The following is a 23,194-nucleotide window of genomic DNA, read 5'->3' as shown; positions in this document are numbered from 1 at the left end:
GCTACCTGCTCAATAATAAGTTTGACACCACAAGTGGGCCCGCGGGTTTACAAAACCCACCAACCCTATGCCATCTACTACGCCACTGCAACTGACCATCCATGCTAATTATTTCCATGCAAGTTAGCACTAAAAACAACATGCATAATGAGAATACAGTGGACCCCCGCATATTCAATGCATGCAGATTTAACTATTCAGGGATTAAATGTATACATTTATTTATTTGTCTTTTTTTCCACTATTCACGGGCCGGATAATGGGGGTCCACCGTAATTTGCTAAAAAGCTAAATGTCCTCTTTACAATAGTGTTGTATGTTTTGCTCCATTTGTAGATCTTCGACTGTTGAGCTATGTCTAAAATCTAAAAGGTCACTGAATCGCTCTCATTTTAGTACTGCTGAAAATTGTATTCCTTTTTTTTTTTTAATAGTACTTGTACTCATCCAGGTCATAGATGGGTCTGGAGCAAAATGCTATCGCTTGGTATTGAGGCTGACATGCTAGGTAAATTGCTGTTGTTGTTTTTGCACCCAATACCAAACAAACTATTGAGTGCTTTTATTACTTTTGGAAACAATTTGCTCCCTTGGTGGTTTCTGAATCAAATGCAAAGTACAGGTGAGAAAACTCAAAATGGTTTTAATTGGTCACAAAGTTGCAAACAACACACATAATTAACAGCCACAACAATGAAAATGAATGGCAAAAACCAAAAGCAGGTCAACTGAAGAACACACGAGGAGCTAAGGATCAGCTGAGACACACAAGATGATACAGAATCTGACACAAGAGGGAATATGTCCAAAACAGTTGAAACTATAAGATAAAATACAACTATAATTATAAACTCAAAAACTAACTGCTAATTTAACAAAGTTCAGCACAAAATCACAATTTTGTCAATCTATAGGAACAGTGACACAAATGAAAACAAAATGCGGTACAGTGTCTATCTTTTCAATTATTGAATCTCTTGAGCATTGAGCACTTGATTTTCATTATTTCAGGCATCACTTTCAATACGGATGCCAAAGCCACAACTATTGGGATGAATGTTATCACATATTTAAGTGGTTTCAACTCCAGGACGGCTCCCTCGCAAAATGGATGGATTGAGTTTAAGGAAAAAATTATTTTTTAAATATTTATGACCCTATACCCTACATGTTAATCTGCCGTTCCCTATTTTAGAAGAGCCCCACAAAGCATCACCCCACCCTGGGGAGGTTAAATGCCTCTATCATGAAAGAAATGGGTTGAAACACAAGACAGCCATTGTCAGTCTGCAGAAAAGTGTAGAAAATGTTTGCCCACCAAGACAACAGCTTCCACATTTGGTGAATTTCCACAAGAATCTGAATCACTGACTACATTTACATGACAATATTTGTCTTAAGGTCAAAATTGAGGTTTCCTAAACATTCAGGATAACATGTTGACATGTGCGAGTGGACAGAGTTACCCCCATACACATGGTAATTGTGATCAATTGGAATATCCCGATCTAAACCGCGACATGCACAACGTCATGACGCAAATTGACATCATTTCCGCTTCTTACTTTCTACTGTCAATAAAACATTATATTCGTGTCTTTTCACCACACTAATACTGGACGGACGGATGCCCATTTTGCTGACGACTGACGGGACACTTTTTAAAAATGACGGACTACGCGCTGACAAAAGTGGATTTTTTTTGTCCGTCAGAGTAATACTAACTGTGACGGACGTCTGTTTTACTGATGTCTTTTTTTTGATGGGGCGGGGATGGGAGGACCGACTGACGGACCGACTGATGGACTGACCAACTGACTATTACAATTTGGTTCGGCTTGAAAAGTGACAGATTGACGAATGACAGACGGGTACCGAGGCCACTGACGGATGACGAATGACAGACCAGCAAAACTTAGTAAAATGCTCACCGAATAAAGTAGTCAGTTTCCGTCTTGCTCCAAATGTGCTTCTGAGCCGCGCCGGAGTCTCGACATGTTTGATTAGCTCTGCTTGTGTATTTCCGGTGGGTTGCACGCCAGATACACATATTTGTGTATATGTACTAAAGGGTGGAATGGTTTTTGAAAATCGTCAAAACCGATTGGTTCAACCATTTTGGTTCCATTCCAGTAATTCCATCGTGTACTTTCACACAACAGTTTTTTTCCCCCCTCATGACCACTAACCCAAGCTGGCGGCGTGCATGATTATGGTGGCGCGTGTGTTAACAGCAGCACGTCATAGATGCGTCAGATCTTTACAGCGAGAAGGCAATCAATCATATTGCAGAGGGGCGGATCCAGGGTCGGAGCCTACTTTTTATTTTTTAATCTGCTCAATTTGGATTCATAATGATGTAAGCACCAGCATCGTAAAACATCACTTCGGAATTTTTATATATCCAATGCCAGATCTCTGGTACATAAAACGGACATCGGAATTAGAAGTGGCTGGAAATGTTCTACGTTCACGACTGAGGTGTTTTGTTTCCCACAGAAACTTGGTTTAACCCGAGGATACTCAATGTTAGCATGCAACTAGCGGCACCGTTGTAAAAATTGGGATGAATATAGACAGACTAACTGTTATAATTCCTACAGCAGTTACCTGATTTGGGTGTACCGTAAACTCCCTCAAATAAAAGATGAAAGTCTGCAATTAAAGCACATCTTGTCCATTTCATTTGAAATCCTGCGTGGTGGTGTTTAGAGTCGAAAAAATGACAATCATGTGTCTTCATTTCCCGTGAATGAAGAGTTGAAAATGTCACGTTATTATTTCATGCATGACCTGATCTTATTCACACAATTATCATTAGGTAGAGAGTATTAATACACAAAATCATGACTTTAACCATATTGGATTTAGAATTTGAATTAGAATTATGACACAAGTCTATGTGCATCGTATTGTTTAATGTTTAATAATTTGAGTTTTTATTACGAAGAGTAATTGTAAGATCAGTGTTTTCCAGTCTTTGGAGCCAAGGCACATATTTTGGGTAAGAGAAACCTGACGGTAAACTACAAAAATAATAAAAAGTATGCATTCTATAATGAGGATTTTGTCTCAGTTTAATCCCAAATGCACTTACTCGGTGTGAAAATTAGTCCTATATAGTTGAACACAAAGCTGATGTATTTGCAGGGAACCATGATGGATATCCATCTGTTGCCATTAGTCAGAGCTGGCCATCGCCGAACCGACAACGCGTTCTGTACTGCATATTTAATCGACCACGTGGTCACGGTCCAGCCCTCGTCGGCGACAGCCAATCGGCACCGAGAACTTAATCATCACGTCACAAGCAGGCGCCGCACGAGCAGACATGCCGCCAAACAAAGAAAAAATATCAAACAAAACCAACACACACATGCACAGCGTGGTGATCGGTGAAATAAAAACAATATGGGCACCGCAAGGTACGCAAAACTCTTTTATTTTTGATTTTTTCCTTACTCTGCCACGTGTTAGGAGCGCAGCATCTGCGTGTGACGTGGTACAGGTTAAGTCCGTTCTCGACGCCGGTTGGCTGACTCGGACCGACTGGGACCACGTGGGTCGATTAAATATGCTGATGGCAAATAGGCAATGCCCAGCTCTGCCATTAGTTATTTTTTTATGCCTAAAACTACAAACCGATAAACGATAAACTACAAGACAAATTGCTTTTTCTAAGAGTCCAAACCGAACTGTGGGTTGTGTGAACCGTTTCATCCCTAATATGTACACGCTGTATGTACACATGCATTTTTGCCCTAGAGATAGAAATTAAACGTGAAAATGCTGCAGAGAAATCAATGTATTCAAATTAGGCTCGCTTCGCGAGTGGCAACGCCGGCGGCTTCACTTCTCGCTACGGTGACCGAGATTCCTTGTGGGTAGAGCATGCACAGAACACAAAGGAATGTTCCTTTCAATGGAGGTATTCCGATACGTGTTTATATTGCCAAATATTCGGACATGAAAAGGAGTCACTTATTCGTGTTTTTCCAAACCCAAATATGAGCATATTTGGGTTTTTGTGGGTGTTTACATGGCCTTTCAAAACCCGAACATTGCTAATACTTGGGTTTGGAAAGGGTTATTGACTGCATGTAAACGTCGTCAGCTAAATATGGTCATCAATGGAAAGCATCGGACAATTTAATGAATGATGAAACGCCGACTTGCTTCTGTGACTTGCTCATCCTATTTGTCCGAATTTAGTTTCACCCCCTCTGGCCATCCATCACATGACTGTCGTCCTCCCTGTGCTGCTGATTCTCTGCCCTGTTCCTCCTGGCTCGGAGTGAGTCAGCGCCCTGAGCTCCAGCATCTTGGCGTTCGGCCTCCATGTCCTCCGCTCCAAACTCATTGGCCAATTGCTCCTCTTCATCATTTTCGTCATCCTCCTCGCTTCTTTCCGAGTCTGACTCATCTGAGTTGCCTTCTTCCAGGTAGCGATAACCTTTGACCTGTGGACACAAATGACATCATTTCTACAGAAATGGCTTTTTGTCCATAAGCTCCGTTTTACTGAAGAAATTTCACATAATAAAAAGCACGAGTTTTCTGTCAGAAAGTGGTTATAAAATGAATACACAACCCTGCTCAAATTCCAAGTTTTTGTGATGTAACAAAAAGGAGACCAAGATAAATCACTACAAAACATGTGCTTCCAGTAATGTGACATATAACAAGTACAAGTCAATTGATTTTTTTTTTAATTTTATTTCAAGAGAGGGAGTAAAAATAAACAACTGAGGTAGGTGGTTGCCCAAGTTTGCATAGGTCCCGTCAGGAGGTCCGATCTGGTCCATGGAGATAGAGAACCCATTCACTGCTATTTATTAATAACACAAACTGTTTTTGCTAATTGTGTCTGGCAGGTGCACTGGCGACCACGTGCCACTTAAATGACATTCTGAAATTGGCCACTATTGACAATTTGACACCTGATGCACACAGATGCCAAGTTTCAGGAGCAAAGTAAGAATAGTTTGTCCAAAATGCCGTGCCACCTTAACGCTTCTGTGAAAATGAATTCCTCCGGTTTTGAAACAGCACTTAAGACACTGAATGTTGCAAAATGTCAGTCAACAGCTACAGTTCAAAAGCAGTTGGTTGGATGGAACGCTTTTGTTTTTTTTCTATGCATTGCATCAACTTGTATGTAATACAGGAAGTCCTCAGGCTACGCCGTACTTGACATGCGCTTTTTCGACTTTCGGACGTGTGAGTTTTGTCTGTCATTTTGTCTCCAGCCCCATGAGTGTAGAGTGTATGTGTTTGTGCTCCATAATTTTCTCAGTATCCTCATCTTTTTCACATCATGGCCCCATCATTATTAAGGACAAAGTCCGTATTTTAGACCGCGTGAAGGGTCAGCCCCTCTGAAGGCTGCAGTGATCATGAAGCAGTGCTCTTTCCGGTTAATTCCGGGTTAATTTCGATTTACGCGGAAATTCGGGTTACGTCGTTAGCGTAGGAAGAGAACTCGTTGTTCTACTTAGCTTAGCAGTGATGACTTCTGTGACATTTTTGAGACACACAGAAGTTATCTTTGGTTAAGAAAACCCCATCTGCAATAACTTGGTGTCACTGGTGTCAGACAGTTAGGGCTGGTCTAGTCACCTTGTGCCTTGGTCGAGGGATGCGGGGCAGCCTATGGCGCACTTTCTTGGCTAGGCGGCGCTCCAACAGCCAGTAGCAGTAGCAGGCTAGCAGCAAAGTTGCTAACAGGAAGGCAAGTTTAGCCTTAATTATGTGGGGAGAAACACAGGATTAAAATAGGACATTGCATTTACAGCATGAACACCAATGTAAGGCATTTTCTGTAGGCTGTTTGAAACGTATAGAATGAAAAATGATTAAAAAAAAATAATAATAAAAAACACTTGTTCCTTTCTTTGATTAATGCCAATACGGTTTTTGGAGGCTGAAGAACACAAACATTTGAAAATGTGTTGAAAAGGGTTTTGGAAAATGGTGCCTATCAGTGTGGCGTTCATATCATAGCATTTTAAGTAAGGATGGGCATGATGATCAATTAACTGATTGCAAAGAACTCTGTAAATTGTGTGGAACGGAATGCCGATGAATCATTAAACTGCAACAGGCAGGACAGGAATTGAACATAGAACAGCCCTCCTTGCTACTAACACTATTTTTATTGGTATTATGTTAAAATATTTCAAAGATTTTGTCAGTTGAAATTTAAAACTATTCATTTAATTTTTAACTGATGAATGAGTTGATTTTGGCAATTAGCAAATTGTCCATTTGTATTAGCAGTCATTCTTTCAGGAGCAGGGATCTTTTTGACAAGGTCATCTGCATGTGAAGTTTCACACAAAAATAAAATATACTGCATAATTATTTATAAAGAAAAAAAAGGAAAAACATCCCTATTTTACCAGTTGGCTGTTGTGTAAACAATTTTTTCTATAAGCTTACTTAAACTAACTGTGATTGCAACTGTGAGATTTGACAACATTCAACACTATTATCCAGATCCCTCACTTTCTTGATTAAGATTCATGTAGATTTTAGCTAAAAAAAAAAAAAAGGGGCCGCATATGGGCAAAAACATCGGAATTGAGCTGCCTTACTTCAATGCGTTTTTTTCAGATTAGACTGAGAATTTTTGAATGCCAGAAGCGTGTTACTTTTAGTTTGGCACAACACGCAATGCATTCACCACCAATCATTCTTTTTGGGTGACAACATCAAGCATTAAAAAAGGTCATTGATGGGGAAAATCTTGTTTCTCCAAACCAGTTGCTGTCATCATTTATGCTCCCAAGTTCACATTCCTTCATGGCACTCTTATTTCTACCTCATAAAATCCCCAAATCTCAATCAGTTAGTCAATCAAGGTCTCAACTACAGTTGCTTTTACGTTTCTCTATTTATGTCTTTTTTACGTCGTGGCGTCAACTGCGGCGGTTGAAAAAGTGACAAAACTATTTTGACAGTCAGTCGTCAAAGTAAGAAGTAAAATGTACAGATTTCAAGTGTAGGGAGTAAAAGTAAAAAGTTATTAGAAAGACAAATTAAAAAGTACAGAAAATGACAAAAATGTAGTTTGTTACTTCCCATGACCGATATACAGTCACTTACCCTCATCGGCAAATCTGAGCAGAGGTAGACTACAAAGATGGCAATGGCCTGCAACCAGTGATAGATTGTGTATACGAAGTCCAGACGTTCCTTCTCCTCAGCATATAAAATACCAAGCAAGGCTAAAATAGACACACACACACGCACGCACACACGCTTTATGGTAATGCATAGCACGTGCGCACACCACTACATCTTAGGTGCTACTCACTGCTGACTCCAGTCTTGCTCAGGGCCGTACCAAGCCCCCACAGCATAGAAATCGCCAGAAGAGGGGCCTCGTAGCCCATGTGTTGAGGAGTTGGCGAAAACACCATGAGTATAACCAATAGCAACAAATGCACAGTGGCTGCTCCTGCCAGACACACCCACCGCGGGAGGCGTAGGAGGCAGAGGGACAGGGAAGAGAAGACGGAGCACGAGAGCCCATAGACCACAATCAAGAGCCACAGCTTTTGGAGGCCCAAAGTACAAACGCCATAAGACTGTATGGAGAGAAATTTGTCATATTATTAGTATGGTATATTAGTCATAAATAAATACACCTGGCATGATCGTGTGCTCTTCCAGTTGCATCATCTGTATCTATTACAGTGGCACCTTAACTTTAACTTTACCCCAACTAACAATTTTCTTTTATTTGCGAGCAAAAAATGGACTTGCAAGTGAGCTTCAGAAACTCCAGCAGAATCGGACTTCACAACAATCCAGCCACAGTTGGCTCAAGTGGTTACCTCCAAAAAGTCTGTTGAGTTTTATGCTTGTATTTTCTAGAGGTGGGCAGTTTACAAAATTTTGCTGGTCCGTCATTTTTCAAGCCAAACCGAATTGTAATCGTCAATTGGTCAGTCACTCAGTCAGTCCATCAGTTAAGTCCATCAAATAGTCTGTTTTTGCGTTAAAACGCAATAAGTTTCCAGTTTTTATTGCGTTATTTCGCAATAAAAATAATCATTGCAATGTTATTTTAGGAGGAAACGAAAGACATCCACTTCCAGGTCGTTTCGGTGTGCATCGGCGCTGGCGGAAATTTTTACGCTCTAGAGATATCCCAGACAAGGACCTACTTTGCAAGTAAAGGGATAAGGTATGTACTAAATGTTAACAGTTAGTTAACAAAACAAAATTGCTCTCCACCTTTTTCCTACGCCCAATGCATACTTTATCCCGGATTACACACACAAGACAGGCTGAGCGTATTTCTGTCAAGTCAGTGAAATGTCCTGTGGCATATTCCATGTGTTGAACCACTAGAGGGCAGACTATGCCTGTGCAATACTACTGCAGGGAACGCGCATGAAAAGTGTTGTGCAGGTAATTAATGAAGGCGGCTCCGTGGTATCACAGAAGAGAACAGTGGTCTAACATTTTAAAAGAACCCAACATAACACGTCAGTCGGTACTTGACCGAGTTAGGGACGATTACAGGGACGGATGAAAACCCATTTCAGTCATTACTTAGTCCGTCCTTTTAAAATAAATTTCTCGTCCTTCGTCCGACAGTCCACAAAATGGGCGTCCCTGGAACGGAATGCCCATGCCTGGGACGGAATGGCCATCTCTGATCATATGTATGCCGACGGTTCACTGTGGTAGGATTAAAATAGCATGATATGGCCCCTTTAAGTTAATTTGATATACAGGAAAAGTGATTTGATTTACAAGTATGGAACAAATGAAGCTTGTCAGTCAAGGTATAACAATATGACCAATATTAATAAAAAATAAATTTGGATGACAGCTAATTACCAGGCTAAGTCCGGTAATGGCGAAGAGGACTTCCAATCCGTTGTAGATGAAGAAAGGGCAGAGAAGCCGCAGGCGGTAGTCCCTCAAATGTTTGAAAGGAAGCTGGAAGATGTTTCCCCAGCCAATACTACGCAGGTCGATCTCTTCTGTTGGGCGGTACGCAGCACCACACAGCACAAGGAACTGAGGAATGAGATTTTTTTTAAAAAATGTACTTCATATTTGAAAACTGAAAAAAGTGTTGAAAAGGGCACAGAAACTGAGAGTTTTAAAGTTAAAGTGGAAGTCAACCCAAACATACTTTTTAACAATATGTTCTATGCGGGCCCACTAGTTGAAACAAGGCAACATGATTAATATGAAATATGAGTTAAGCAACAAAATCCACCCGTTTTTCTCAGTGTGTGGCCATTTTGTCCCTGTCGACTGAAAATTACATCGTAGTTGCTCAGGGATCAGATAACGAGCAATCATGGCATCGCTTCAGAAAACAGGTGAGCCGTGATTGGTGGTTATCTGAGCCCTGAGCAACTATGATGTAATTTTCAGTCGACAGCGACAAACTGGCCACACACTGAGAAAAACGGGTGGATTTTGTTGCTTAACTCATATTTCATATTAATCATGTTGCCTTGTTTCAACTAGTGGGCCTGCATAGAACATATTCTTGAAAAAAATACGTTTGGGTTGACTTCCTTTTTAAAGAATAAAATCTAAATGTATTCAACTGATTATATATTTTATATATATATATATATATATATATATATATATATATATATATATATATATATATATATATATATATATATATATATATGTGTGTGTGTGTGTGTGTCATAGCACTTACGATGATCATGGAAAGGAAAGCAAAGCCCATGAGGACGCTCTCTGCGATGATAAGCGTCATGGACTGGGGTAGACTTTTCAGCACAGTGGTGTTGAAGCCCGGAATCACACCACTGATGTTGGCTCCTGGTAGGAATAAGACAAGAAAGTTGTACAAACACTATGTGGAATACCAGTGTAGGCATGCCATACAGTGACAACTACAAGCTGAGACGTATACGGTAGATTCAATTCAATCAAGATGTACAACACGATTACTATGATTTAAAAATTAAGGAAATCTTTGGGGTGTTTTTCCCCATTTTTCATGAAAACCCATTTTGAATGTTTATAATCGTTTGGGGATTTTTTTTTTTAAAGATTTTTTGGAAGAGTTTTTTTTTTCCCCCAATGCATCTCAAGGGGCATCCATTATACGCAGATTTTCTCTATTCGCTGGCCAGCCCAGCCCCTACCCCCCCACAAATAGCAGTTGTCCACTGTAAAATTGAAAATAGTGGCACCAAAATGTAAAAAAAACAATACATAAAAATCCAACGCTCCACTTTGTTTAGATGCTATTAAGCACGTTTGTTAAAATAACTTTTCAAATTTGCAACATGTTGAAGGTTTTTCTTTTAATTTTCAACATACAGAGAAGTGACAGCTTTATTTCAAAATTCTAATAAAAAGTGCAAAGACCTCCCAGGGTCATCAATATGTCTCAAGTTAAATGAAAACCTAAACAAGTAAATAACTCCTAAAGTTTTCTACAGTCAATAAAATTTGTTTCCCACTAGTTCAAAATAACTGATAAATGAAATGTTAAACTTTCACTTAATTTTGTTTTAATTTCGAACAAAAAGTGCAGGAAATTCCCAGCGTTAGCAGCATTTCTTATAAAATTAAGTGAATTTTAAATAAATTAAGAAATAAATAATTCCCTGACATTAATTCAGTTTTAAATTTATCTGACTGATGCCGATATTCCCAAAATGGGGAAAATATCTGTCTGTTCCTAGCACACACACACACACACACACAAGTATTGTTACTGTATAATTTCTGTCTCTACATAACGTTTAGCTCACAGTTACAATGAGGGTGCAGTGTATCAATGTAACTTTACCACAGCTTTTGACGTTGATGAGAATGTGACTGTTGTTAAGAATGTTGCCATTGAGGATGAAAATCATGGGGAACTCGGCAAAGACGAAGCTCAGCTAGTGAGAGACACAAGGAACACTCATGAAGCTGTGAAGCACAATTGATGTATTTTGCTTCCTCTACTTGGAATAGGCTGCAAACTTCTGTTTCATAGTTCAAAAGTTTATTTACTTCTGTTTTTTTATTTTAATGCAGTGGTTGCAGAGCCCTAATTGCCTTGGCGCATACAATTGTGCAGTATTAAAACACATTAAACTGGGAAATGTTGATGTTTGATGGATGTCCAAACTGAATATCACGTTTTGATCGTGGTGGTGGGGGGACTCACATGGAAGATGACACTGAAGACTGACTGGAAGATGATGATGTACTTGTGGCAGGCACCTCTTGGAATCTTCTTCTGCTCCTGTACATGCTCATCCTTATAGTTGACGTATTCATAATATTGTTGTGCCATCCTGTGTGTGTTATGTGACAGTATGAATTGTGCCGAATAACTTTTTTCAGTGATTATCACTAAGGCAGTGTTTCTCAAACCTTACACAACTTTACACCGCACACAAGTTAAATAATGTTTTAGCTAAATAAATGTTTGGAAACAAAGTTATAAAAGAATAAATGCAAATGTCTTGTCCACAAAGGTTAAATAGGGATAGCGCTATTTAGCCTCCATTAATATATTGCTATCCACTACCTAGCCTGAAAAAAAATACAGTTTTTATACTTTCAGTTCTGTTTTTTTTTGTTGTTGCTGTTCTTTTAGCAACTTTTAAAATTTGAGTCATCATGTCAAGCTATTAATTTAACCATTAGACAGTGACACATGTTTTGTAACTAAACCAGTGCAACAAGTTTACAAAGTTATAGTCTGGGGATTTAGTAAACAGTATTGCATTCTTGTGAAATGTTTAAATGGTAACGAGTGTATGTGTGTGTGTTTGAAAAGGGCTAAGGGGCTGTTCGCGTGAGTTGAATCCAATGCTTGTTTTTTCAATTTAAGTGAAAGTCAACCCAAACTTTTTTTTTTCAAGACTATGTTCTATGCAGGCCCCCTAGTTCAAACAAGGCATTCTGATTAATATTGTGTTTGTGGAATATGAGAAGTTGTAAAATCCATCAATTTTTTACCATCTCAGGGGTTGGCCATTTTATTACTTCTGTGGACTGAAAATGACATCACAGATGCACTGAGGGCTCAAATAACGACCAATCATGGCTCAGTTTCAGAAAAAAGGTGAGCTGTGATTGGTCGTTATGTGAGCCCTGAGCAACTGTGATATCATTTTCAGTTGAAACATGTGACAAAATGGCCGCCCCCAGTGGTGACTAAAAACAGGTGGATTAACTCTTATTCCACAAATGCAATATTTATCAGAATGCCTTTTTTCAACTAGTGGGCTTGCATGGAACATATTCTTAAAAAATAATATGTTTGGGTTGACTCCGCTTTAATAAAGTATTTACTTGAAAAAAAAAATCAATCCTCTTATTCATGTTAAGGGTATTAAAATTAAAGAAAATGATGGGACAGAAAATCAAGGGATTTTTTTACAATAAATAAAATATGCGATTAACTACGAGTTAACTATGAAAAATGCGATTAACTACCATTAAAAAAATGTAATCGCTTGACAGCACTAATACATATATATATATATATATATATATATATATATATATATATAATAATATATATATATATATATATATATATATATATATATATAATCACATTTTCTTATAGCACTTTTCACACATAAAATTCAACTCAAAGTGCTGTAAACTAAAAAATACAACATAAAAAGGAAAACCCGCTCCCGCCTTCCCTCCTCCTCACAATATACACAAAGACAGATATCCACAAGCAAACATGCACTCACACACACGCACACACCCACACACATATAACCGGAAAAACGGACATGGCAGGGCACAGAGAAACCATATGAGGAAAGAGTACCCAAGGGGAGCTCCTCCACACTGAGAGGAATGACGCGGAGGCCCGCCTTGAGGAAACACTGGAGCAAATATTGAAAACAATAAAATTGGAAAAAAATAAGAGACTAAGAGCAATTATTTGAAAGCAAAGTAAAAACGTATGTCTTGAGCCTCCTCTTAAAAATATCAACAGTCAAAAATGACGCCCAGGTTCTTAACAGAATGTGAGGGTTTAAAATCTAGTAGTTTCTCTGACCTTCAGGGCCGATAACTAAAACCTCGGTTTTGTGCTGCCAAGCGATTAAAATGCAATCATCTGATTGGTCAGATGTCTGAAAAGCACAGGTAAACAAATGCCTTCACTTTATGATCCCTGCACTTACTCACCTTGTGATATAATTTCCAAGGGAGGCCCACAATGGCACAATGGCCACGCCGATAGCAACAGCAGATGGAACCAAGGTGTAGTAACGCTCCCAGTAATTCGTAGAGACAAAAAATGCATAGATTCCCGAAGCCAGAAACATCATCCACTTTGTTCCTAGAAACCTTAAATTAAGGCACTTGGTTTACATGGTTTAGCAGGACACCAGTGTCCGATTGATGAAATTGTTGAGTGTGTATGTCCACCTGATGAGAATGGGGGTGTAGAGCAGGCCTACTATGGGTGTGACGTTGATTCCCCTCAACATCTTCCGATCAATGTCCTCTAGACCAAGGTTGCTGTACTTAACTTCACGATAAGTCATATCATAATGAAGGACAAGCTGCAACTGCAGTAACCCTGGAGAATGCACATGGCAAAAGATATAATTAAATTGGTACCTGTGCATTCTGACTTACATCCAACCATGACCGTGCCTTCTCACCCATGAACACACTGTACATAATCATGGCTCCAACGCTGGCTGCAACAACATTCTTGATAACCCCTAATCGCTTCCTCCTGTAATATTTTCTCTCTTCCTCCTCCTCATTGTATTCTGCCTGTGGACCCAAAAACTCCTCCATCTTTGGGAAAAAGAGGTGAAATGCGAGCAAAGCACAAGAGTCAAAACAGAATCATTTCACCTGCAGGAAAAAGTTACTTAAACCCACCGTCTTTTTAACACATTGTAGGTTTTCTAAAATACTGTGCATTTGAAAGCTCACCTGGCCCTGCATGTTGTCTTCTTGTCCGACGGCGAGCATTTCATTAGCAGCGCCATTGGGGGGTGCTAAAACCGGATCAGCTTCTTTGAGGTCTTCCTCCACATCCCTGGCTGCCATCTGCTGACCAGAAGGAGTACAACACCAAATGAATTAACATTGCCAGCATTGAGGGGAATCATTGACTCATCAAATGAAATCTTTAATTCATAACAATATATTCCGTATCAGATCCCAAATATATTGGTAACATCTGGATAACTACTTCTTAAATGTGACTGAGATGACCCAAACATGTTTCATATCCCCATATTCACGTCCCCACAAAACGTGGACAGCCATAAACCAGATGATAAAACATTTTTGTACTGTATTTGCTTTGGTTATATAATTACTGTAATTTGATTCAGTAATAGTTATTTGTAAAACTACAAAGGCCAATGCAGTTAAAACAGATCGTGTATACTGTACATGTTGTGTGTGTGTGCGTGTGTGTGGTTGGGTGGAAGGAAGGCAGAGGTATCTTTGACTGTAAATTAAACCATTTTTTTTAATACTTGCATGAAAAGGACATGCAGTCAATAACTACGTGAAATCTGGAATCATGAACATCATCAAATGGTAAGTTTCCTCCCTGGCAATACTTTGCGAAGCCTTCAATGCAGTCATCGTCGCTTCCTTGTAAGGATGTCACACTATTAACCCTTTCATGCATAGTGGTCACTACAGTGGACAGCTATTTAAAAGTTGCTTTCGCCTATATTAATTTAGCTAAATTTAATAATCACCAAACATTCAAACCCATCCGAACACCAGTGTGAGTGGCACCGAAGGCAAGGTGGGTGGAGTGTCTTGCACAAGGACACAACAACACACGACTCAGACAGAGCGAGATTCGAACAGCCGACCCTCTGGTTACTGAACAACACTCTCCACCTCCACCTCATGGCCGCCCTGAGCCTCGGTATTGCGAATATGAAATTGAACTGTTGCTGTTTAATGCACTTTTCTTGAATGAATGAAATTGTATTATGAATTAAATGCTATTCTAATCAAAATAATTGAATCATTATCATTTATTTTTATACATATACTGTACATGGTCGCCACAATAGTTATTTTGAAATAATTATTTTTACTGTGAATATTAGATTTTTCGTTAAGGGTCATGCTTTGTTTGAGCTTTTCCAACTACCAGCTCGGTATTGTGTCACAAGTACGGTACATATTTTATCTTATTTTTTTAAGTATAGTACATACACCCCGCGACCCTTGTGAGGATAAGCGGTATCGATAATGGATGGATGGATAGTACATACAGTATTACATATCTTTGCAAGTATACTATCTGCCCGCAGAGGGCGCAATTTTTCCTCTTGGTGCTCTCTGACCCACAGTGTGAGGCCAGCGGAAGGGAAAACATTCATTCATTCATTCATTATCCATACCGCTTATCCTCACAGGGGTCGCGGGCGTGCTGGAGCCTATCCCAGCTGTCTCGGGGCAGTGGGCGGGGACACCCTGAATCGGTTGCCAGCCAATCGCAGGGCACACAGAGACAAACATCCGCACTCACAATCACACCTAAGGGCAATTTAGAGAGTCCAATCAACTTACCATGCATGTTTTTGGAATGAGGTAGAAAACCGGAGTACCCGGAGGAAACCCATGCAGGCACGGGAAGAACATGCAAACTCCACACAGGGAGGCCGGAGCCGGGATCGAACCCACGACCTCTGAACTGTGAGGCGGACTAGCTAACCAGTCTCCCACCGTGCCGCCGGAAAGGAAAACAGTGGTAAATAAATAAGATAATCACTGTGACCATATGGAATTGAATTAAAAAAGAGAAGATGTCTAGACTAGAGGTAATTCAGTGGCTGACATTTCTGTAAATGCGTAAAAGAGACAGAGACTACGAATATGAAGATTACTATGACATGTGGGACTTAAGTGTGCAGATATGTTTCCACTGAGGATATTATATTATGGCATGTCCAAGAACACAACAAGAAAGTGTAATTTGCATAAATCGTGGTATTTAATAGGACAAATGACATAAAATATCATAATATGTTATAAAACCAAAATTACTTGCTACCGGTATCGGTGATACTGGCTCGAGTACTTACTTGGTATCGATTGATATCAAAATCTCAAGTGTGCAATAGAGCAGTGCATACTACAAGTTAGTAGTTAGCTCATGTCGGCACAAACAACACACTCTCAAGTTCAACCAACCAATCATTGTTTATCAGCGCAGCCTGCCCCCTCAAAAGTTCCAGCTGGGCCCAAAAAGATCCTAGTGGCTAAGTGGTAATAAAAGCAACGCAACTAAACTAAACTAAAAAAAAAAGCAATCTCTGGTCCTAGGTAAATCTTTTTGGTGGAACAACTGGCCAATTCAATTTACCATGGTAAATTGAAAAGTTGCCACAGTATAGAAGCCACGAATGTTGGTGGCTAGACAGAGTACAGTTAACAGCTTCTACTCCTCTTAAAACACGTGAAGATGGTGGCGTACAAAATGTGGATGTGGGGACCTGTAAGAGTGCCTGATAACTCCCATTCATTCATGCCATGGTGTTTGATGGGCTTTAGGTCGGGGTTCTGAGCAAGTTCTTCCACATCAAACTCATGTACGCAGGCCTATATGCAGTTTGCTTTCTGCACTGGGGCACAGTACTGCTGCGTGTTCTTTGTGTAGATCACACACTGTTATTATCACTGAATTCCCTTCCTTGTTATTCAACAGATTATTCTTACTTCTCTATGTAACTTCCCCATGGTGAATGCGTTCATTTATTTTCAGCCGTTTCACTTAAACATCGTTGTGGTAACCAGTTGCAGTACTTTTATTTAGCCCATATTAAAAATGTTAACATTTAGTCATCTAGCAGGTAGATGACTGACTGAGCTCCAGTCTAGCTCATTTCGTTTCTTCCAGGCAGCTAAAAAAGCTTTAGTAACAGGGTTGCTGAGATAAACAATTTAAGAGCATACTAATATTTAAAATACGGCCGTGATTTTTTTAGCATAACGTTTTAACATTGACGAGCATATTTTATTTTATGCCTGTAGTAAATTGTACTAGTTTGATAACAACCACTCGTTACTCGCTATTAAATCTGCCAACTTTATCATTAGTTTGGCATCTTGTACTTAATCTGAATTGGAAACCGTTAATACACAACTACTGGCTGGGATAAAGTTAAGCACAGAAAAAAAAAGTGTTCTTTCAAATGCAGATGTGGTATGTACTAAAACATGTAAGCATCGCGTTGAGTGACGTATTCTCACCTCAAGTCAAGTATGTGACGGTAGTCTGACTTCAAACCACTTAGCGTGTGTGACACACTCGAGTCGTGTATAGCGTGGAAAAGGTCCACCCGAGGGACAAGCACCTCCACTGAGCCTCTTCTCACACGTAGTGGATGGGCTAGCCTTTCGTTTTCCAATGTGCTGGCCACGGGTACATAATTAAGGGAGATTCGCGAGGAACCGAAAGTCACTTTTCTTCACTTCCTCCCCATCTGCTCGTGTTTGTCTTAAAGGGACAGGTACACATTTGCCGCCTCCCTCGATGGCTGGAACGATCACTCTAATATCCGCCTCAGTGTGTAATGCTAACACGAAGTACTCCATCAAATTATTATATTGCTTTATTCACGTTAGGAGAAAAACATTACAGCGCCACCGATATGCAGTCGGGCGGCTGACAGACTAGGTAAAGGCAACACACAAAATGAAATGGATTAAAAAAAAAAAATAATACATGGTCCATTTACAGCATAATCTGCACAAAAATGATGAGTAAAGTCTATATTATATAGCAGTATGTGAGTAGGGTAGCAATGACGTACATAACTCAGTTTTTCCAACAACAAATACCAGACAATGTTTCACATTTGACTCACTCTTTACTTGTACTTAAAATATGAGATAGATATTTAGTAGACCCCGCATAATCGCGGTTCGGCACCTGCAGATTACCCTGTTCGGTATTTATTTTTTAAAATATATTTTGGGTTGGGTTTTTTTACCCCATTTTTTGAGTAAAACACATATTTTATGTTTATCAGTGTTTTCGAAGTCACAGTGAATTTCACTGGCCGTTAATTTTATGCAGATTTTTTATTTTAGATGTGGATTTTCGCAAACAGGAGGTGTCCGCTGTAGTTCCTTTCAAGGGGCACAAGGTTGCTTAATGATGACCCATGGGGGGCTAGTAAAAATGCTGAGTATGTTAAGCGTGCCATGTTAGCAGGGCACAAGCTAACTTCTCATGATGATGCTGAAAGGGTCCAGACTGCTATTGGCAGTGGAGAAAGTTGACAGTTGATTAACTTGGAACTGCAAGCGGGTCAATGGAAGGTACAGTAAGTCCTGCACTAAAGATAAGCAGTTGTTTGTGATATACTGCATTTAAAAATCTATGTATGACTGAGTCAAATAAAGTAAAAAATAAACAATAACAATTGCAAACATATCCCAGGACTCCACTCTGAAGGACCAGGCCTGGTTGAATACATTAGTCCACATCCAGAGAGGCTTTTAAGACTGTTTCTAACGGATTTTGAAGGTGTCCTCATAATGCAGATGTATCAAGTGCTCAGACCCTTTCATGTAACCCTTGAATGCAGCCAACAGTTTGTCCCACTGAACCCAGATGAACTTAAATTCGAATGCGTTTGCCCACAAACACCACCCAATAAAAGTCTTCCTTTTAAGAATCCGCATATGCTAATTCCGTTGCCATTATATGTTTTTTTTAAGTCTTCTGCATCTCGTCCCGTTCTCGGTGTCGCTATCCGCTGCCGACAGCTGCTTTCCTCATCATGTCCTCATCTTGGACTGAGAGCTCCGTTAGCTTGCGTCCCAGCCTCTCGTGGAGGTCCAGGTATTTGGCCACACAGCGGTCCAGGCACACACACTCGCCCTTGGTCAGCTCCGCCTCTTTGTAATGTGGGGGAATACACTTTCGGTGGCAGGCATTGGTCATTCTGGAAAGAAAAAATGAAAGTATTTGAGCTAATATCATTTGAAGTAGTGTTTCACTTCACAGATGCTAATGTTTTACCATCCTGTGACAAGTTATATTTATTAGTGAGATATGCCAAGTACACCAGCAACTTAAATCATCGTTGCATTAGACCGGGGTTGCCCAAGTCCGGTCCTCGAGAGCCAGAGCTAGCCTGTTTAAATATTTCCTGCCTCCAACACACCTGATTCAAACGATCAGCTCATCATCAAGCTTTGCAGCAGACTGATAACAATCCTGATCATATGAATCAGGTGTATTGGAGGAGAGAGACATCTAAAAATGTCGAGGGGCTCTTGAGGAAAAGGCTTGGGCACACCTGCATTAGACATTTGTCTTTACAGTTAAGTCTTGGGTGTTTTATTTTCTTTTTTTTTTTTAACCATATTTAATATGGTTACCCTTTTTAAATTTGTATGACAGTTAAAAATGTTAAGACGGTACTTTAACACACCTAAGTTAAAGGTTTTATGACGATGACAGTTTGGTGCATTCGATTGCTGTTATTTTACTTGGACAATAGTTTACATTCAATGAACATATCTATGGAGGTATAAGACTGCAAAATTAAATAAATACATTAATAATTAAATAAATGGTAAATGGGCTGTCACTTATGTAGCGCTTTTCTACCTTGGGTACTCAAAGCGCTTTACACTCTACCTCATCTACCTACTGATGACGCAGCATCAGAAGCAACTGGGGGTTCAGTATCTTGCTCAAGGATACTTCGACATGGTCACAATGGCCGGGGATCGATCCCACTCTACCACTGAACTAAATATATCATGAAGTTACAGTAATGTATTTCAAAATAGGCGAGATTCCAATAGTTTTTTTTAAATTGTTTTAATACATTTTGGTATTTGATTTATTATTTTTTTTATTTCCATTTCATTTTATCACGCATGTTCCACCATGTGTCAAGGAATAATTTTATCTGTCATTCTCTCCGATCAAAATGTCACTAATCCAGCACCAATCAAATTGCTTTTTGCAGCACAAGCTTGACTATGAGATAATCAACATTTTAGGAAAAGCCATGGATTTAACGGTAAATACTTAGGCCAGTATGTTTGATGCACGTTCTGTAGTCTTCTTGAAAACTAGAAACCACTAAGTAATTCCACTATCTGCCGAATAGCAGACATGACACTCTACAATGGCTGTTGCGGGCAATATCAGGTGATGGTAGGCGTGCTGCATGTGTTGTATATAGTAGGGGTGTAATGGTACGCTAAATCACATTTCAGTTCGGTTCGGTTTCTTGGAAACTTCGGTTCGCTATATTTTCGGTACAAAAAAAAACAGATTTTTTTTCCTAAATATGTTTATTTCGAAAAGATGACAAGTAAATGGTACATTTTTTTGTGATGAAAAAAAAATACATACAATAATAGTTACAATTATTATTAACTGTAGTAAAACTCATTTTATAATGAAATACAGTAACTTTAAAGTCTTTATGAAATCATTTACACTTTTTAGGCATTGAAATCTTTGAATGTTCAACAGCATATTGTAACGAATTGGGTTATCTATGTCAGTGTTTTTCAAACTTTTTTGACTCAAAGCACATTTCTTTCATTGAAAAAATCCCGCGGCACACCACCAGCTGAAATTGTGGAGAATAAAAGCTTATTTTAACATTATAAGTGTTATATTGTTTATGTAAGCATTTTTTAACATTGTATAATTACGTTATATTATAACGTCTTGAATAGGAATTAGATATACACAAAGAAAAACGTATTTTATAATGTTTCATATTGATTCTTAGCGTGAAACATGGGCCTGATTGGATAAACATGCGTCACTAATTCGCTTGTCTCTAAACAAAGGCAATTAGCTACCGGCTGCTGCTACCTGCTGGTATGGAAGAGTACTACAATGTAATAAAGACATGATTATGCTGCCAGGCGCTAGACCGCACAGGCACACGAATTAGATAATTTCCCACGGCACACCTGACAATATCACAGAGTTTGAAAAACACTGATCTATGTTGTGGTCGGATTTGTGTTTTTGCTGAGTTATGATGTTTCCGAGGTTCATTAATGCATCGTACGGCTAGCGAGAGAAGCAGCGGAGAACGAAGAACAGCACTGTTGTACTTTGTTTTTGGCTAAAAATACTGCTTTCTTCCTCGTCTAGGAAACATTCAAAGTCGGATATTCGTTATGTTCGACGTGTTACCTACAATATAGCCGCCAATCTCATGTAGCAATGTCGGCACACAACTTTGGGACTTAAACACGTACCTTTTCCCATCGGCAATTTTAACAGGAAAGCTAGAATGTTCACAAACAGGAGACCGCAGTGTACGGAGGACCTTCGAGCTCTGACTTGTTTGCGTATGCCATTGCGCATGCCATTATAATGCCATTTATCCATGCATGTATGATTTATCACTGCTTCTGGCGCCCTGGCTCCGCCGCCGTCCTCTCCCGCGCGCAACAGTCAATAGCGCCCGTGCGTAAACTCGCGCTAATAATAAAAAACGATCAGAAACGGTACGCAAGGTGGGCCGAACCGAACAGGCCATACCGAAACGTATTAATACACCCACGTGTACCATTACACCCCTAGTATATAGTACGGGAGAAGCGTAGGAGAATGTCCTCTAGTTTGCACACTCTTTGGTCAATATCTTGCACAGAGAGTGTGGAAATAACACCTAAGAACTTTCATAAATCCATCTGCTTTGCAAGTCATACATGTTCAGGGTTTGAAATGCCTATTTTGATATTTTATGCAAGGTCCAAAATGTTATTAACTTGGTATGAAACATACTGGCCGTTTCTGAAAATGTATTTGATTGCCTCAGGGAGGAGTTTGTGCTGCAACAAGCAATTTGATTGGCGCTGGATCCGTGCTTGCCCCGCCCACTAAGTTTGATGGGACAGACTGACATAAAATTTCATTGCGCACAGGGGAACAAGAGTGCCAAAATGAAAACAATAGTTTAATTTGGACACAAACATCGAAATAATTAATTTAGAAATCAATACCAAAATAAATATTGTAATCATTAAATATTGAATCAAATTCATCATAAGTCTCTTTTTTTTTTTTTTTTAAACTAGGCATTTGGATAATTTTGGCACTCTTGGTACTGCATCTTTGCACACACTCAAACCATGAATAAATATCTCATATCTCTATTGTATTCATATTTCATCTTATTTTTGTTACAACTTTAGTTTTCAACTTGAGTATTTGTACTGCCCTATACTACAGCATGACTAGCTCTAATAATATTTTGTGTATTTGGAATGATACTGTATGCAGGACAAATATAGTTCATCAATAAAATGAAATTCAATTAAAATTTTGAGTGAGTTGATTTTTGTGAAGAAATGCAAAAAAAAAAATTCATTTGCTGTTCAGTAGTTTTGTGCTGTCCTTGAAATGTCATTTTTATGCAAGAGAGCCCTTTGCACTGGGGGGGGGGAAGAAGTCACAGTATGACCTAAAACCAAGATACAGGTGCCAGGATATAAGTGCACATTTTTGGTCATACTGTATTCTGTGCAATTGTAATGTTTGGACTCTACTATAGTTGCTATTTTAATTACAGTTGTCAAGTTCATTCTCGTTTTTCAAGGTGCTCTTAAGGCCCAAGTAAGCACATGTACTTATGATGAAACATTTGTCCATTGTATACGCTTTCAAAGGTCATTGTTGAATAATACGCTTTTCTTTATCGTGCTTAACGCGACCATAAGTGCGGAAAATGCGGGTGACTGAGTGACAATAGTTAACCAGTGAGTTAATACATCAAACCTCTACATAAACTAGCAGTTTGATGCGATTCCTCCCACTGCATTGTCGCAATGGTTCCTAAAACTATACTGTACTTCAAATTTGTTTCACCTCAACGGTAAGCGGGCGAGCAGTATTTCAATGAATGACCAGCGGGTCCAGTGCTGCAGAAGCTAGCTGACGTTAGCTTATTGAGACTTTACCGGTTGTACATATCAGCCATCATCTCCACCTCCAGCTCTGCCGCCAGTTGCTGCGCCTTCATGGGATCCATGACTGTGTTGCAGTGCAGGCCACTGTCTTTCTGACCGCAAAGACACTGTTACGATGACCTGTTGTCTCTGACAGTGGCGAAATATCTTGCCGGTGAGGTTCGAATAACCTTCAAGCCCCGACCACACACGTGCATTTAGTATCCGCCACCACTTCCGCTGTCAATAAAGTTTTATT

At 39.5% G+C, this 23,194-nt stretch overlaps 2 protein-coding genes across 3 annotated transcripts; both read right to left on the bottom strand.

Annotated features, from left to right (window-relative positions):
* Nucleotides 1–623: 623 nt before the first annotated feature.
* Nucleotides 624–17,478, bottom strand: unc93b1 (unc-93 homolog B1, TLR signaling regulator). 2 transcript variants are annotated; one of them, XM_086034209.1, is made up of 13 exons: nucleotides 17,239–17,478; nucleotides 13,942–14,061; nucleotides 13,659–13,800; nucleotides 13,420–13,573; nucleotides 13,177–13,338; nucleotides 11,180–11,309; nucleotides 10,814–10,907; nucleotides 9,707–9,831; nucleotides 8,857–9,039; nucleotides 7,319–7,592; nucleotides 7,108–7,229; nucleotides 5,620–5,742; nucleotides 624–4,460 (listed from the first exon to the last, which is right to left on the bottom strand). In XM_086034209.1, the coding sequence occupies exons 2-13, from the start codon at nucleotides 14,056–14,058 to the stop codon at nucleotides 4,215–4,217; spliced, it is 1,872 nt and encodes a 623-aa protein (XP_085890335.1). In that variant the 5' UTR covers nucleotides 14,059–14,061; nucleotides 17,239–17,478; the 3' UTR covers nucleotides 624–4,214. The 2 variants fall into 2 exon arrangements, with proteins under 2 accessions (XP_085890335.1, XP_085890334.1); XM_086034208.1 differs by having other exon boundaries at nucleotides 13,942–14,058.
* A 109-nt stretch (nucleotides 17,479–17,587) lies between these two features.
* Nucleotides 17,588–23,170, bottom strand: timm10 (translocase of inner mitochondrial membrane 10 homolog (yeast)). The gene is made up of 2 exons (XM_086034210.1): nucleotides 22,948–23,170; nucleotides 17,588–18,941 (listed from the first exon to the last, which is right to left on the bottom strand). Exons 1-2 carry the CDS (start codon nucleotides 23,016–23,018, stop codon nucleotides 18,746–18,748), a joined length of 267 nt encoding a protein of 88 aa, XP_085890336.1. The 5' UTR covers nucleotides 23,019–23,170; the 3' UTR covers nucleotides 17,588–18,745.
* Nucleotides 23,171–23,194: the final 24 nt, after the last annotated feature.

Source organism: Filicampus tigris, chromosome 6 (assembly GCF_054856515.1).
Source record: "Filicampus tigris isolate MCC_2025a chromosome 6, RoL_Ftig_1.0, whole genome shotgun sequence".
NCBI classification, from domain to species: Eukaryota; Metazoa; Chordata; class Actinopteri; order Syngnathiformes; family Syngnathidae; genus Filicampus; species Filicampus tigris.
This window is presented reverse-complemented; position numbering and strand designations above follow the sequence as displayed.

What these genes read in the sequence shown, in the direction of transcription:
- unc93b1 (XM_086034209.1), bottom strand. Translation starts at nt 14,058, where the DNA reads ATGGCAGCCAGGGATGTGGAGGAAGACCTCAAAGAAGCTGATCCGGTT. An exon ending in TACACCCCCATTCTCATCAG is followed by an intron (nt 13,339 to 13,419) that starts GTGGACATACAC and finishes CCTTAATTTAAG; the next exon opens with GTTTCTAGGAACAAAGTGGA. An exon ending in CCATTACCGGACTTAGCCTG is followed by an intron (nt 7,593 to 8,856) that starts GTAATTAGCTGT and finishes CTCTCCATACAG; the next exon opens with TCTTATGGCGTTTGTACTTT.
- timm10 (XM_086034210.1), bottom strand. Translation starts at nt 23,018, where the DNA reads ATGGATCCCATGAAGGCGCAGCAACTGGCGGCAGAGCTGGAGGTGGAG. An exon ending in ATGGCTGATATGTACAACCG is followed by an intron (nt 18,942 to 22,947) that starts GTAAAGTCTCAA and finishes TTTTCTTTCCAG; the next exon opens with AATGACCAATGCCTGCCACC.